Source organism: Alligator mississippiensis, chromosome 12, assembly GCF_030867095.1.
Source record: "Alligator mississippiensis isolate rAllMis1 chromosome 12, rAllMis1, whole genome shotgun sequence".
In the NCBI taxonomy this organism is placed as follows: domain Eukaryota; kingdom Metazoa; phylum Chordata; order Crocodylia; family Alligatoridae; genus Alligator; species Alligator mississippiensis.
In genome coordinates, this window is record NC_081835.1 from 51,751,421 (window position 1) to 51,765,269 (window position 13,849).

Here is a 13,849-nt window from a genome sequence, read left to right on the forward strand (position 1 = left end):
GATCTACGTTGTGGGGCAAAGCTGGCGCTCTGCTAGGTCTGTCCATGCTAGAAGTGGTAGGTGCCCCTAGATTTTACTTCTATGCATGACACTTTATTTTAATTTGGGACTCGCGTCTGGTTAATGACAAGACTGACTCCACATTGAGCAGGAAAGGGCAGAAATGTGGAAGCTGAGGTGGCTGGTAGCATTTAGATTTCACTGTTGGATTTCACGAGGCTCAACTGGACATGAGCAGGTTCTGATTTGGGGGAAGGGGAGTGCACGTGAGTGTTGCCTGTCAGGAAGGCCTTGGAGTGGCTTGTCCAGGGTGTCTGCCTTCTTACTAAAGGCTTTAAGCTGACAACCTTTTGCAACAGGAGCTGTAACCACTTGACAGGTGCAGGGGCACCGACTACAACAATCTGCTGAATTTGAGTCATCTGGGCAAGATAGGGGTGGCAACAGCTGCTACATACGACTAAGGCATGTGGCTCTGTTCTGAGGCTGGCTTTTGATTGTGACATCTACCCACTAGGAACAAGACCAAGACTCAAAACCCTGCCTGGCTGGCTTGAGAGGTTGGACCTCTGGTCATTCCAGTGCCTGGCTGGATTTAAACTGAGGCAAATGAGGAGAGGTTATAGTCTAAGTGCTCCAGCGTGCAGTCTTGGCTGATGGGACTGTAGCTTAGTAATGTGAGCAGGGCTGTGGCCCTGTGTCATCAACCCTCTTTTGGCCCCTGCCTCACTGCTCCTCATAGGTTTGCCTCCAATGGATAGCAGACTGCCCTGGTTCCTGAAACTTGTAAATGGGTTTAAATTTCCCTTGGATTCCTAATCTGACACCATTTCTTAAACCCAGGTGTGGGGCCTCAATGTGCTGTTCACATTTCCAAATGTTCTCGTCAGTTCTTCCTTCCTCTGCCTGTAACAAAAGCCCTTGTTCTGGATTCTCTCTCCTCACTGCAGGGAGAGAAATAGCTGCCTCCTAACCCTGGCAAGTATCTTTATTGCCTCTTTTTTTTAGCTGAGGACTTCTTATGCTCTTACCAAAAGAATTGTCTAGCTTGTGAGTCCAGGAATTGAGAGCTCAGACCCTGCAAGGGGGATCTATGAAGGGAATAGCCATGGAGAAATAACTCTGTTGCTGTCTGGCCCTAAATTTTCTCCTCTAAAAAGGACTCCAGTGACGCAGCAAGGAGACTTCAGCAATATCCAAGGTGTGGTGTTCGAGTATGACCTCTCAGACTGTAGTGAAACTGCTCTCTACCTTTCATCTTGCTGAAGCTTTGTAGCTCTGACTAACATGCTTCCCAACCTGGCAAGCACTCGCAGGCCTAAAATGATGGAGAAACCAAAAGTACTCATGCAGGAAACTTGGAACATGGAGGGATTCCTTCCTGTGGTGTAGATGAGTCCTGTAGAGCCCCTGCTTCAGGAATAATTGGCTCTAAAAGCGAGGGTCTGGAGAGTGTGAGTGCCTGTGCCCAAGTTTGGGAGTGAACCAAGTGAGGGAACCTCCTCGGCCCTCGGTGTCCTATTGCGTAGCGCTGCTTAAATGGAGAAATATTAATCCCAATTGTACAGAGCTCTTGCAATAATCAACACGGCCTGCAGTCAGGAAATGGGAGGGAAGCATGTGATTCTAGTCACTGCAAAGTAACAATACAGTGACATGCTCTCAAAACTATCAAAAATGTTTCCCTGCAACCTTTTGGCCTCCTTTCCTCAGGAAGGTGCTTCTTTTCAACCCTTAAAAGTGCTACCTCCCTCTTAAGGCAGACCTCTTCTCACCTTTGCAACTAGTGGTTCCTTTAGCCAGCCTGAGGCTGTGACTGGCTCACCAAGTCCTAAACAAGCTGTTGGAGTAGCCTCCTCTGATCAGGAAAGTCTCCTGTCTGTTAGCTCTGCTTGTGTCTTGATTTTTAGCTTTAACAATCAGATTGAACACTGCTGTTCAGTGCCAGACATGTTGAACACTGGAGCTGTGAGATGTCAGAGTAGCCATGGGCCCTAAGGAAGGAGGCCAAGCACTTCCACTGTGCAATTGGCTGGTTAAAGCAAGCTATGAAAGTCTAGTGGTATCCCCTGCGCTGCATGCAGATGCAGCGCTGTGCCTGATGAACAAGACCGTCGGAGCACTATAACTTACTGGCAGGGTCTAATTGCCAAGCTGGAGTTGTCAGCCTGTGGGCAGGGCACCAGATAGTGTTAACTGATGAACCTCTAAAGTGGCCTGTGGAGGGTTTCCTATTAAGAGACCCAAGTAGTTTCTCTGGCTATAAGTATTTAAATAGTTTTGATAGATCAGCTGACTGGCTTTGGGAACAAGCTTAGTCAGCCCATCTATTGCAGATCAGCAAATGGTGTGGGAAGGGGTCAACAGCGAGACCATGGTAGCTGTGTCCAGAATGCTCCCACTTCTGGCAAGGAGTAAAGGCTGACAGGTGATATGTTTGGCCACTTGGTTGGTGTGTGTTGCAGTCCTGATCCTAGTAAACCTGGTCTTCCTCTTCTTGCTGCATCTCTGGCATCTGTTCTGAATGGTGATGGGGGTGGGATCTATATCAGAGAACCTAAATCCCTTCCCTGTTGCAGGTCCTCCCTTTTTATGCATGAAGGGCTGGATTCCTTTCCGAGTGCTGCCCGAGGGATTTGGACACTAGTTTCTCACTGTTTTCCAGTATGGGCCTGTCAGGATGTGACCTCTGTTGGCTCACTGACTAAGGACTGTGTGCATCTTGTGCTGCTAACCAAGAGATTGCAACTCTTGGCCAGACTGTTAATGTCTTGTTTGGCTGTGTGCCTGGTAAGTACTGTAGTGTGAAGGCATCTGTTTAGAGAGTCTCCTGACAGGCTGGTTTAATTCAGAGGCTTGGCTTCTCTTAACATAAACAAGGAAGTCTGCATTGGATGCTGTACTCTATTGACTCTTAATGAGAATTGTCATTCCTGGTGCTATGTAAAGGATGAGCTTGTCTGAATTAACGAACTTGGTGCATACAGACACCGCTCTGTGCCATATGTGGGTATTCTAACTACCTAATGGGCAATGTAAGGATTCATGTACTGAGCAGATCTAATGGTGGTTACTCTTTTTTCCCCCCCCAGTTGTACAGCAGAGGCACAAGAAATTTTGTACCATTATCCTTAACTGTGTCTGCTACTTGCAGACTTTTTAGTGCTGTCCTAGAAACTGGATGCGTCTACATGGGACGCTAAAGGCACGGTAGACTCACTCTACTCCATGGCAAAAACCATGCTAATATGCAGTAGAATTAGTCTACTGTGCATTAGCATCACATACAAAGCATGCACTGCTACTACTGCACAGTAGCACTGACTTACAGTGCATGAAGATAGTACCTGTAATTACAGGTACTAAACATAATATGTTATAATTATGGCACACTTGATGAACATGTAGACATGCTCATTGAAAGAGAAAAGCTCTAAAGTGAGGACAAGGAACCTGGGGGGAAATTGTACGATGGGGAAAGGGGAACCAAATAAGGAACCGCTTGGGCAAGAGTTCAAGTGGTAAGGGTACTGGATGTGGAGCAGTAAAACTTGATTGCTGCTTGACCCATTGTGTGGGAAGGGGCAGAACTGAAGGCAACCTGTAGTCAGAGTGGTGATACCAGTATAGAGAAGAGGAGGTCAGACTAGATCAATAGGAGGTAAATTGTCAAACAGGACCTCCCAAGAGATTCTGAGATGAGAAGCAGGGACACAAATTCGGTATGAAAGGTAGATCTGAGTCTCTTCTTTTTCCCTAGCTTCCACTCATCTGATGGATGTGGATTACTTCACCTGGAAGAAGTCTGAAAGCTAATCTGTGGAGCCCTTACAAAAAATTAGGGGAGTTGAGGGCCTACCAAAGATATTAAGTTTGCTGCCACAGAACTAGAGGAAAATGAGAAAAGACTGACATGTAATGTCTTGCTTATTTATATTGTAGCTTTCCTCAACATGCCTTTTTCTGTATCTGGTGAGGAGCAGCATTTGCTGTTGGATAACAGCGGATAGAGTAAATTAGTTTTTGCAAGTCTGTCTGTTCTCTTTCTCTCTGCTCAGGATACAAAGCCAGGCTGGATCACAACCCTGCTGTAACTTTTGCCAAGGCCAATTTGCTTGTAATGCTCTCTCTCCTTGGTTTTATTTTTTATTTTTTTTTCTCCTTGCTGCTTTGCCAGAGGATAGTGGTTGAAAACTCCAGTATGAAAGTGGTTGGTTTATAACCGGTCCTAACTGAGATGACTTTCCAGAAGCTTGGCCCAGAAATGCAGCTGGAGTTTCACTAACAAACCCTGGAAAGACTGGGTTGCATCTAGTGTGCAGATCCAGACCATGGTACACAGCTCAATGCTCAGTTCCATGTTCCTAGCAGTTGATTTAATCTTTCCATCATGTCCGTGGTGTTGTCAATTTTGTGGTCTCTAACGGCACTTGAAACACTTTGAAGGTTCGTGCCTGGAAACGTGTTTAGACGCTGCTCTGTATGCAGACGTTTTTCTCTGCTAGACTTCTCCAAGGAAAATAAATGTCTATAATGAAAGGTGGGGTGGGGAAGGGTGCAGGGTGCACATAACACACCCTAGAATGCCAAAATGGGCTGGCTGCTACTGCATAAAGGCTTGCCTCTACTCCCTACCCGCCCAAGGCCAACAGCCTGGAGCATGAGAGCAGGAAGCATTTTTAGACTCTTTGGTATCCTCTGTTCGTGTCCGATCGATTCTTCCTGCAATTCTCTCCCAAGTGCTTTTGTCAAAATTGGGGCCTTAGTTTCAGGATAGGCCAACATAAACAAGGCAGTTTGCTGTGATTGCTAGGGAATTACTGTCTTCCGGCCACCTGAACTGTTGGTGCGAGTGAAACATAACAGAACCGTAGACCGGAAAACTCCCTCCTCGGACTTCAGACTGTTCTCTGAGATTAAATGCCCTTCTCTAAACTTCTTCTGGTTCCGATTCTGGCCCTGAGAACATGGTTATCTCCTCTGCCGCTCACAAAAGAAGCAGTTCTTTCGATTTAACAGTTCTTGCAATGGTTTTCTGGTGGTGGGTTGGAATTGCCCAGTTCACATCTGACTGAGCAGGCTGGCACTAGGACCTGATTCTGTGGCCCCCAGAGCCATTGGACATAAACCATAGGTTGCTGGATCCCTGTTTTTAGGTGGGTAAAAGCTTTGCTTGGCACGGGAAATGTCTCCAGGAGGTGGTATGGTTCAATAATTGGAGCAAGAGACTAGAAGTTGAGCTTGGGGTTCAGTACTAACTATGTGGCTGCAATGGTCAGAGTAAGGACAGCAAACTTGTTGCTATGCCAAATACTGATGTTGTTATAATTCCTGGAAGCACTATTTGCTTCCTGAACCTGTTACCAGGACACACAGGATTGCCTGGTGAGTAGGCTGTTGGGGCAGGGCTCCAGGTCTTCAGGCTTTTACTAGTGCCTGCGAGTGATGCAGAAAAAATGACTGGATCCATCCTGCACCTCGGTACGCCAAGTCTACGGTGAGGCTAAATAGTTCCCTGCCACACCAGTACAGGAAGTGCAAAATCTATTTAAGATTGAGGTGCTCAAATATAAGAGTAGTAAGTAAGTACCTCAATAAAAATTACTCTGGTTCCTGACCTTGACAGTTTTCCAATGCCCACACTGAGCAAGTGGCCCTCTTTTTTTGAGAGCCGATCCACTAGATACCTAAAGTAGGTACCCCTTTCTCTGGATAACGGGTACCTGGCTAGTGTGTGAACTGGCCTTTCTACTGAGCTGCAAAGGAAGGTATTCTTTTTATGGCTTGATGTGCACATACTTATTTATGTGAAGGGGAATGAAGCCCACTTCCCTGAGGGAGTCGAAGGTTGCAGCACTCCTACAGCTCTTTGCTCCCATCACTGGCTTAATGGGTCCTTTTAGCTTCTCCTAGATCGCTGACCCAAATGTGGCAAGTTTTTGTCGTTTTGTTTTTTTTTAATTGCTGGCTTGCTGAAGAGTTGCAATATCTCTGCTTTAGCACAAGAAATGGTGCTGGAGAGGGTGTCAGAGGAGAGCTAGCTGAATTGAGAAGGAGAGCTACAGAGAATGGGGAGAAAAGGTAACGCTTTCAAAAGGGCTGAAGTCCCATGATTTGAGCTTACAGTTGCTCTTGAAAAGCCTAACAAGTCTGAGAACAGCCTAAGAAGTGCCTGTTGAGGAGAAACGCTGCATTTGATTTTTATGAGTAACAAAGGGAAGAAATATTTTGAAATGAAAATAATGTACCTTCTGGTCTCCTCATAATTCTCCTACCCTGTACATGTTCATCACCAACTGTAGTTCATGTACTGATCCTCCAATTTGAGGAAAACTGTCCTTGATCTCATGCTGGCTTCAGTCTTGTTCAGCTGACACCTTTGCATTGGCCTGGAAATGCCGCTACAGGCTGTATTCCCGGATTCACATATGGTCTTATCCTTCTACAGCTATCAAGGTGAGCTGCGTTGGATTTTGTGGGGTGTCTAACAAAGTCAATGACACGGCATGGACTGTTGAGGAGCAATACTTTAACAGCACCCTCTCCTTGGCGGACAAAGGTAAGATCCAAAAGGGATTGTGGTGTGGGGGAGGGAGTATGTTGGCTTTTCAGATGACTTGGTTCTTTCCTCGGCTCTACCTGAGCTGTTCACCATATCTGTTCACCATGTGCGTACCAAGAAGTTTAATATCTCTTGGTCCTTTGCAGTATTATACATTCAAACTGCCTTTGTGTATAAGATGCAGCCCAGATATGAGGTCACCATTTATGAAGTTCACCTGAACCTCCTCTATGCTACTTGGAAATATTGGAATGGCTATACAATGCAGCAGTTGCCCCACATAGATGTAACAAGCAATGCTTGCAAGCCGAGATGGATCTCTGGTCTGCAGTGACTTCTCCCCATTACAGTTTGAAACTTGCAGCAACAACGATTTTATCACACCCATTTTGTCATTACTCCAGGTATTGTTTCTGAAAATAAAGCCTTTGCTTCTGAATAGTCTAGAATAGGTGTTTCAAGAGTACAGTGGCACAACCCCAGGGCAAAGTGTGGTGTTATTTTAGCAGTTCAGTCAAAAGCAGCTTTGCCCCAGAGAGGTGCTGAAATGATTACAAGTCATTCAAGACTTTTCTTCCTTGTGTACGGAAGTCCCTCCCTGTGAGAGGAGATGCCTGTTTTAATGGCATCTGGCATGTATTCCTGCCACATGGTAAAGTAACACTGGCATGCTCTGGGGAATTCTAGGACTGAATGCTGCCTTTCATTTGGTAAATAGGTTGATACACCCACAAATAATGCATGCTGTATCAAGGTCTCCATTGAAACCAAGAGGTACCAGTATTCATTTGCCAGAGGCAGTGTATTTTGTAGTAACTGGAGAGTGTTAGGGAACCAAACTATTAGATGTTTCATGTAATAATAGGAAATTGGTGGGAGCTAGTAAAGCTGGAGTGACAGCTTCTGCTTTGTCAGCAGTCTGCGGGCGCAGCTATTAGCATGTGCTGGTGATGGGCCAGCTTCATCCTTGCAGTGTGACTAACATCGCTACGTTGCACATGACAAAATGGAGAAGAACCATTGGGGTTACATGTAAGGTCAGCACCCAGCTAGGGAGGAGTTTGGGAGAGATGTAGGACGAGATGAGGTTCAGTCCATTCAGCATGAGAAGAGAGTAGGAAATGCCTCCATCTCCCTTGGAAATGGTACAGATTAGCTGCATCCCCACATGCAGGGGCATGTGGTTACTGGTGGGGGGTGGGAAAAAGCAGTCCCACAAATCTTATGCTGCTGGTTCTTGTAGGTTTTTGTTTTGTGTTTTGTTGTACGTTGTGTTAGTATGGAGAGAAATCCTCTGGGTGGGGTGGGGGAGATGCTAGCACCTGGGCTGGCCCCAGCAACCTTACCTGGGGGCTCCAGCAGTGGCAATCTGGGTGCACAGTCTGCTGGCAACTGGAGCATGGCTCTGGTTGCAGGTGGTACATGCTGCAGCCACATGCATTATCCCACTTTTTTTCTGGTGCAGGGTATCTTTAACACCCATGGGGATTGTAGCATGCAACACAACAGTGAATAACCACATGGCAAAATCCCCAAAGGCTTTTTAAAGCACTCCGGGTGACCGAGCTCTAGATGAGTATAGAGCTCAAAGCTGTGTGTTTGGATTACAGAGGTTTAGCTGGCTAAAACTGAGCAAGAGCTTCATTTTTTTTTTTTTTTTTTTTTTTTTTTTTTTTTTAAAGCAGTTGCGAGTTTAAAATTTTGAGTACTAAGCTTTCTTGCTAGTAGTTTCCTGTGAGGAGCCTTTGTCTGAATGACAGCCTCTCTTGTACTGGCAGAGCTTAAACCGTGTCTCCCCCTTTGGCAACAAAGGAGGCAAGCTGTGTCCTTGCAGTATTCCCTTTCCCTCCTTCCTCCCCTGTTTTCCACAAGCTCTCAACTGACGGATATCTTCAAAATGATCAAAGACATTCAGTTCTAGTGATGCTGTTGCATTTGGTCCTTGTTGCTGGAATGAAGCGTAAACCATGTTCTCCCGTGGGGAAGACTGCCAGCTACAGACTAACGTAGCTTCAGATTGACCAAAGAGCTGTGGAGGGAGGGAGGAGGGCGCCCAGTCCCTGATGTTGAATTTCACAGACATCTTAAATTTTTTAAGCCTTATCTGAAAACCCCGCTAACGCATGGAAAAGCTGGTTGATGTTATACAGTATTCCATGGCTTCTGGGTAGCAGTGGGCTTTGTATCAGGACTTTTGACGGTTTATCCGAGGTTCCTTCAATGACTTCAATTGTTGTGACCTGTAATGGGGCTTTCTTGGGGCTGGTCTGCCATTGGCCCACCCACCTAGTTTCTGAGCCAACCGCTTGCCTCCTTGTCTGCCACATCTTGTTGCTTGATTAGTTTTAATAAGGCAGGAGGCTGCCCACTCTTGCCCCAATGCCAGGGGGTGCTATCTGTGGCTCACTTCCTCCTCTACACTGCAGCCCAAGCCTTGCAGATGGTATCCGGGTGACGGTGCTCCTGGCCTACAGCCAAACCAAGCTTGTCCTTTGGTGTTGGGACATGCTCACACTCAGCTGGGTCTCATTTGTGGAAGTGTCAAATGCTCCCCCCCCCCCCCCAAACCCTGCAGGTGACTCTTGGAGTTGGAGTTTGGCATTCTTGAAAGTTGTATTTCTGTCTGCCTCTTCACCTCCACTTTATAAACACTGTAGACTTTTTTTTTTTTTTGTGGGGGTGGCTTTAATGACACTTAAGACATTTGGGAGCCTCCAAAAGCTTCTAAAAAAGTGCCAAATTGAACTTCAGCTTTAAAGGATTGGGGTGTGTCTGAGCAAGATAATTCCCGCTGTATAAAGGTGTCAAGTATTATCAGTATATTCATGCTGTAAGCTTTTGTGATGGAGTGTCAGACAGGCCAAAAGAAGCTCTTCCCATTGTAGATTAAGCCTGAGATGGAGGACTTTTATAACCACTTGGATTGGATATAGACTCACTGCATCACTCCGGCCATGTCACTATTTCTTAGGCTCTGTGTTTATTCTAAATAAACTGTTGGAGAATGCAGTGATCCTTAACAATATTTTCATAGAGTGCAGAGGCAGAAGTAATGCTGTGAAGGGCAACAAACAGTATAGTATTGAGCCCAGAATGGAATTTATGATGGTTTGTCTGCCTCCTCCTGCCTCCATGTATTTATTTGTTCCCTTAGCACCTTGAGTCTCTACACACTGGGACAGACAAATGTTCAGGCAGAAAAAGTCCCAGCTTCAGAATGGCTAACTCGTTTATTTTAGAGATTATTATGATCACTTGCCTTTTGTAACTAATGTATCTTGAGTGATTTTTAATGTAAATTTGATCTAGAAATTATTTAAAATGGCATAATTAAGCTCCTTCTTGGTGCTCTGGTTTTCATATTTCCTCTATTCAGATCACAACAGAAGGTTAAGTTTTGGGGGGTTTTTTTCCTTGTAAATGGACATTCCTGCAGACTCAGAGCTGAGGCTAGCTGGGACCTTATTGGCTTCTATATAGTCATCATCAAGAATGAGTCTTATAGTTCAGATTTGGGTAACGGTTTCATACTTACTGAACAGAGTGCAGCTCATTTTGCCTGGTGCTGGGTTTGGCTCTGTGAAGCGATAGGGGTAAAAATGAGTAGCGAGTGCTTTGCCAACGAAGTTGGTTATGTCATAAAGGTAATTTCCTGAACAAGAGGATGGCTTGGATATCTATAGCTGCTCTTATTCAAACTGCACTTGAAAGCACACCAGCTTTCAGCAATTGTGCTGTCCTGCAAATTTGTAGTGCAGTTCTGGGAAGAGGCTTAGTTCCATCGAATTGAAACTTATAACGGTGTGTGCCAGGCACTTGTCACGATGACATACAGTTGTAGTACTCTGGCATGTCAAAGTGGCAGTGACCTAGTCCACTGTGGCTATTGGGGTGGGTGGAAGACTAAATGTGCATGCGGTAGGCATGCTGCTCCCTTTTGATAGCGTTTTGTTCCTGTTCTGCCCTTTGCTTTCCCAAGCACTCCTGACAAAACAGGTACTGCCTTCCAGTGCCTAGATACAGCTATTTATCTCTTGCTCAAGGGCCATCCTCATTGGCTCACAATTCAGGAGCTGTCCTATGGAAACCATAGATTTTAAATATGTATAACTCTTGCCCCTTCTGTGAACCTGCTGTGCAGTGAAGCGTGTTTGGCTGTTGGAGACATGCTAAACAATGAGTTACAGGCCTTTTTGTAATGGTTAACTATTCCTATGGCTGTAAGGCAGTAGGAATTGAAGAGAAACCACCTTTTGCATGGGATCTCTTGCTAAGGCTAGCATTTGGTGGGTGTTGCCTGTTGCACATATGTAGCATAGATTTATGAAGGCTGGGGCAAAGCGTGGATTGCAGCTGGAGTGCGCTACAGAACAGGACCTGGTACCCAAGAGATGGAAGGATTTTTGCAAGAAGTTCATCCGTTAGTTCACAAGTTAGCACACTGTTCAGATAAGGTAACGGTCCCAACTGCTAAGCTCTACTATCCAAATTCTCAATCGGGGAGAAGACTAACTTGCCCTTGCAAGTGTCTTTGTCACCTTCTTGGTCCATTATCCCAGATGTGTAACAGGACAGCTTGGCTACTAGAGCTGCTGGCATAGCTGTGGTGACAGCTCTTATTTTCCAGCTCCCTGCCCAAGTTGGCACCTGTAACTGCTGCCCCAGTCACCCCACCTTAGTTGCAGTACTGTATTATCCCTTCTCTCTTCTGTGAGTGTGCTAGTGTCAGCTACCCAGCTTTTATTTTGACACCTGTGTGGACCTGGCCTGACAAACTGCCCGTTAGTTGATCAAGGGATGATGTGTGCTATAAACAGCTGAACAGGAAGGAATTGGAATCCATGTTGGCTTCTTCTAACCACTTGGCTGCTTTTCAGCTTCCCTCTTCTGTGTCTCTACCTCCACGTGTGCTTGGAGATATGTCCGTGTTCTTTTAATATGGATGGTCAAGTGCTCCAGGACACTTATTTACCTTTCCCCTCTTTCCACTCCCCCCCCCCCCAATAAAAAAAACCCAAACAAACAAAAGGTCTATGCTAGCTCACTTCTTGAGTATGGGTTCTTCTTCCCCGAGAAGGCTGGAGAGCACTTGAGGAAAAGGCATATCCTTCTGATCATCAATAACACCAGCACAGCTGAAAGACTCTTTTATGAGCAAAGGAAGGACAGCTGAGCAGGCACTGATCTGACTGCTTTTGTCCTTGTGGGCTGGGAGTGTCGGGTGACAGTTTGGCTCTGAAAGGAACTGCAAACAGTCGGTGCCCTTTAATATTCCCCAGTGACGCACTGAGACTACCTTGCTACTATTACTCATTACTTATTTTTGTTAATAAGAATGTAAGAAATGCCATATCGGGTCACACCAATGATCCATCTAGCCCGGTATCTAGTCTATTGACAGTGGCAGGAGTGAATGCTTTAGAGCAGTGGGGACCAACCTTTTTGGTAGGTGTACCACCAATTAAGCCACTGCTTTTCCTATTCACCTGCCTGATGGGATCAGAGTAGGAAAGCATTCTGCTGCTTCTGTTTTCTTGTTTCCTGTCTTACCTGTTGAGGTGCTACCTGTCACCTTTCCCAATGTCTTGCATGCCACCCAGGCTACTTGTGGCATGGTATATCTAGATCAGGAGCTCCCAAACTGTGCAAGACATCTCTGGGGGATACATGGGATACATTGTGTAATGGAGGATTTAATCTTTACTATGATAATCCACATTTTTAAGGTGTTAAAATATAAAACATGCTGGTTAGGGATATGTGGGCAGCTGGTAAATGTGGAAGGTGGGGTATGCAATTAAAGTTTAGGAACCTCTGATCTAGATCATTCTGTCCCTTGTTCATTATCACCCTGGCATCCACCACCATCTGTTTAGAGATGCCAGAGGAAACATCTGTTTAATAGCTATTCATAGATCTCTCATCCACAAATGTCTAGTCCGGGGCAGGCAATGTCCAGCCCACAGGCTGGGTTGGGCTCACAGAGGACTCCATTTCCCAGCAGCCCCTGCCCACGTTGTTGCAACTGACTTCCATAGAGAGCCCAGGAGTGGCAGAGCCATGACTGTGGGACCAGGATTTCCATGGAGACTGGCCCCAGCAGTGCTGATGGGGTGTTGTGGCAGGGCAGGGAGCTGCTCTGGGGCTGGGATCTTGTGGCAGTGACAGCGTGGTTTGGAGCTGGGGCAGAGCTGTGATCCATTGCCTGTGCACTCCAGGCAGGGGTGTGCGGGCAGTGGATCACGGCTCTACCCCAGCTCTAGACCACGCTGTCACCACAGCAAGATCCCAGCCCTGGAGCAGCTCCCTGTCCTGCCAGTACTGCTGGGGCTGGTCTCGATGGAAACGCTGGGCCCACGGAGTCATGGCCCTGCTGCTCCTTGGGTCTCCGTGGAGTCTGGCCGCTGGCCAGATCCACTATTTTGCCCACCCATGGTCTAGCCCCTTTCTGAACGGGGCTACATCCACCTGGGGTAATGAGTTCCACAAGTTAACTATGTTCTGCTTTACTAATTTCAGTGGGTGCCCCTTGGTTCTAGTATTCTGGGATTTGTGATTTTAACAGTTCCCTGTTCATTTTGTCCATGCTCTATTCCTCATCTGAATTCTCTTGAGCATGAGCTTCTAGCCATAGGGCCAGGATGGTGACCCAGTGTTCGGCTCCCTGCTGAGTTGTTTCACCCCAGTCAGTTCAGGTGGCAATAAGGGGATGTTGAGGCTGGTTCTGCACCACAGGTGTTGGAGCCCTTTGGAAGTCCAGTGTAGATAGAAACTCGACCACATCAATAGCTGTTGCAGGTCACCAGCAAAAGCTTTCTGTGATGCATCTTCTCAGTTTCTGGGCACCCTTTCAATTTGTGGCCAGCTGGCTGGCCTGTGTTGCTTCCCTTTTCTTATCGGAGCTATCTTGTCAGGAGGCTGAAAGCGGAGGACGGGGCTGGGGCGTGTTCATATGGCTACCAGCAAATATGGGATAGTCCTAGCCACATGCAATTCATGTATGTTCTCCAATATGCTAATGCACAAACACTTCTAGGGGCAAAGACTGGAGCTGCAACTTGGTATAACTAAGGTGGGGCAGTCTGGGTGCTGACCTGGGGAAGTGGGGAAAAAAAGCCACTATTGTGCTTGGTGCCTGGCTGCTTCATTAGGCCTCTGCTGCAACCAGAAATAGCACTTCATTTCTCCCCTCCTCCTTCCACCCTAAAACTGTAGGAGTGGGGATGGCTGTTAAACTCATTTGAGTGTTTTGTTTTGTGTTTTGGGGGGGAGGAGGGGTGTTCCTAG

At 46.4% G+C, this 13,849-nt stretch overlaps 1 protein-coding gene across 3 annotated transcripts in view; it reads left to right on the forward strand.

The window, feature by feature from the left end:
• Nucleotides 1-13,849, forward strand: part of ARRDC1 (arrestin domain containing 1) — a 58,414-nt gene that overhangs the window by 21,008 nt on the left and 23,557 nt on the right. Inside the window, exons 1-2 of one of the 3 annotated variants that reach the window (XM_014608203.3) lie at nt 5,988-6,081; nt 6,449-6,559. The exons of 1 other annotated variant lie outside the window; for it this stretch is intronic. In XM_014608203.3, the coding sequence (XP_014463689.1) occupies nt 6,069-6,081; nt 6,449-6,559 (124 nt within the window). In that variant the 5' untranslated portion in view covers nt 5,988-6,068. Of the gene's footprint in view, nt 1-5,987; nt 6,082-6,448; nt 6,560-13,849 lie in introns of those variants that run through there. One more of the 3 variants, XM_006273859.4, reaches the window with a different exon arrangement.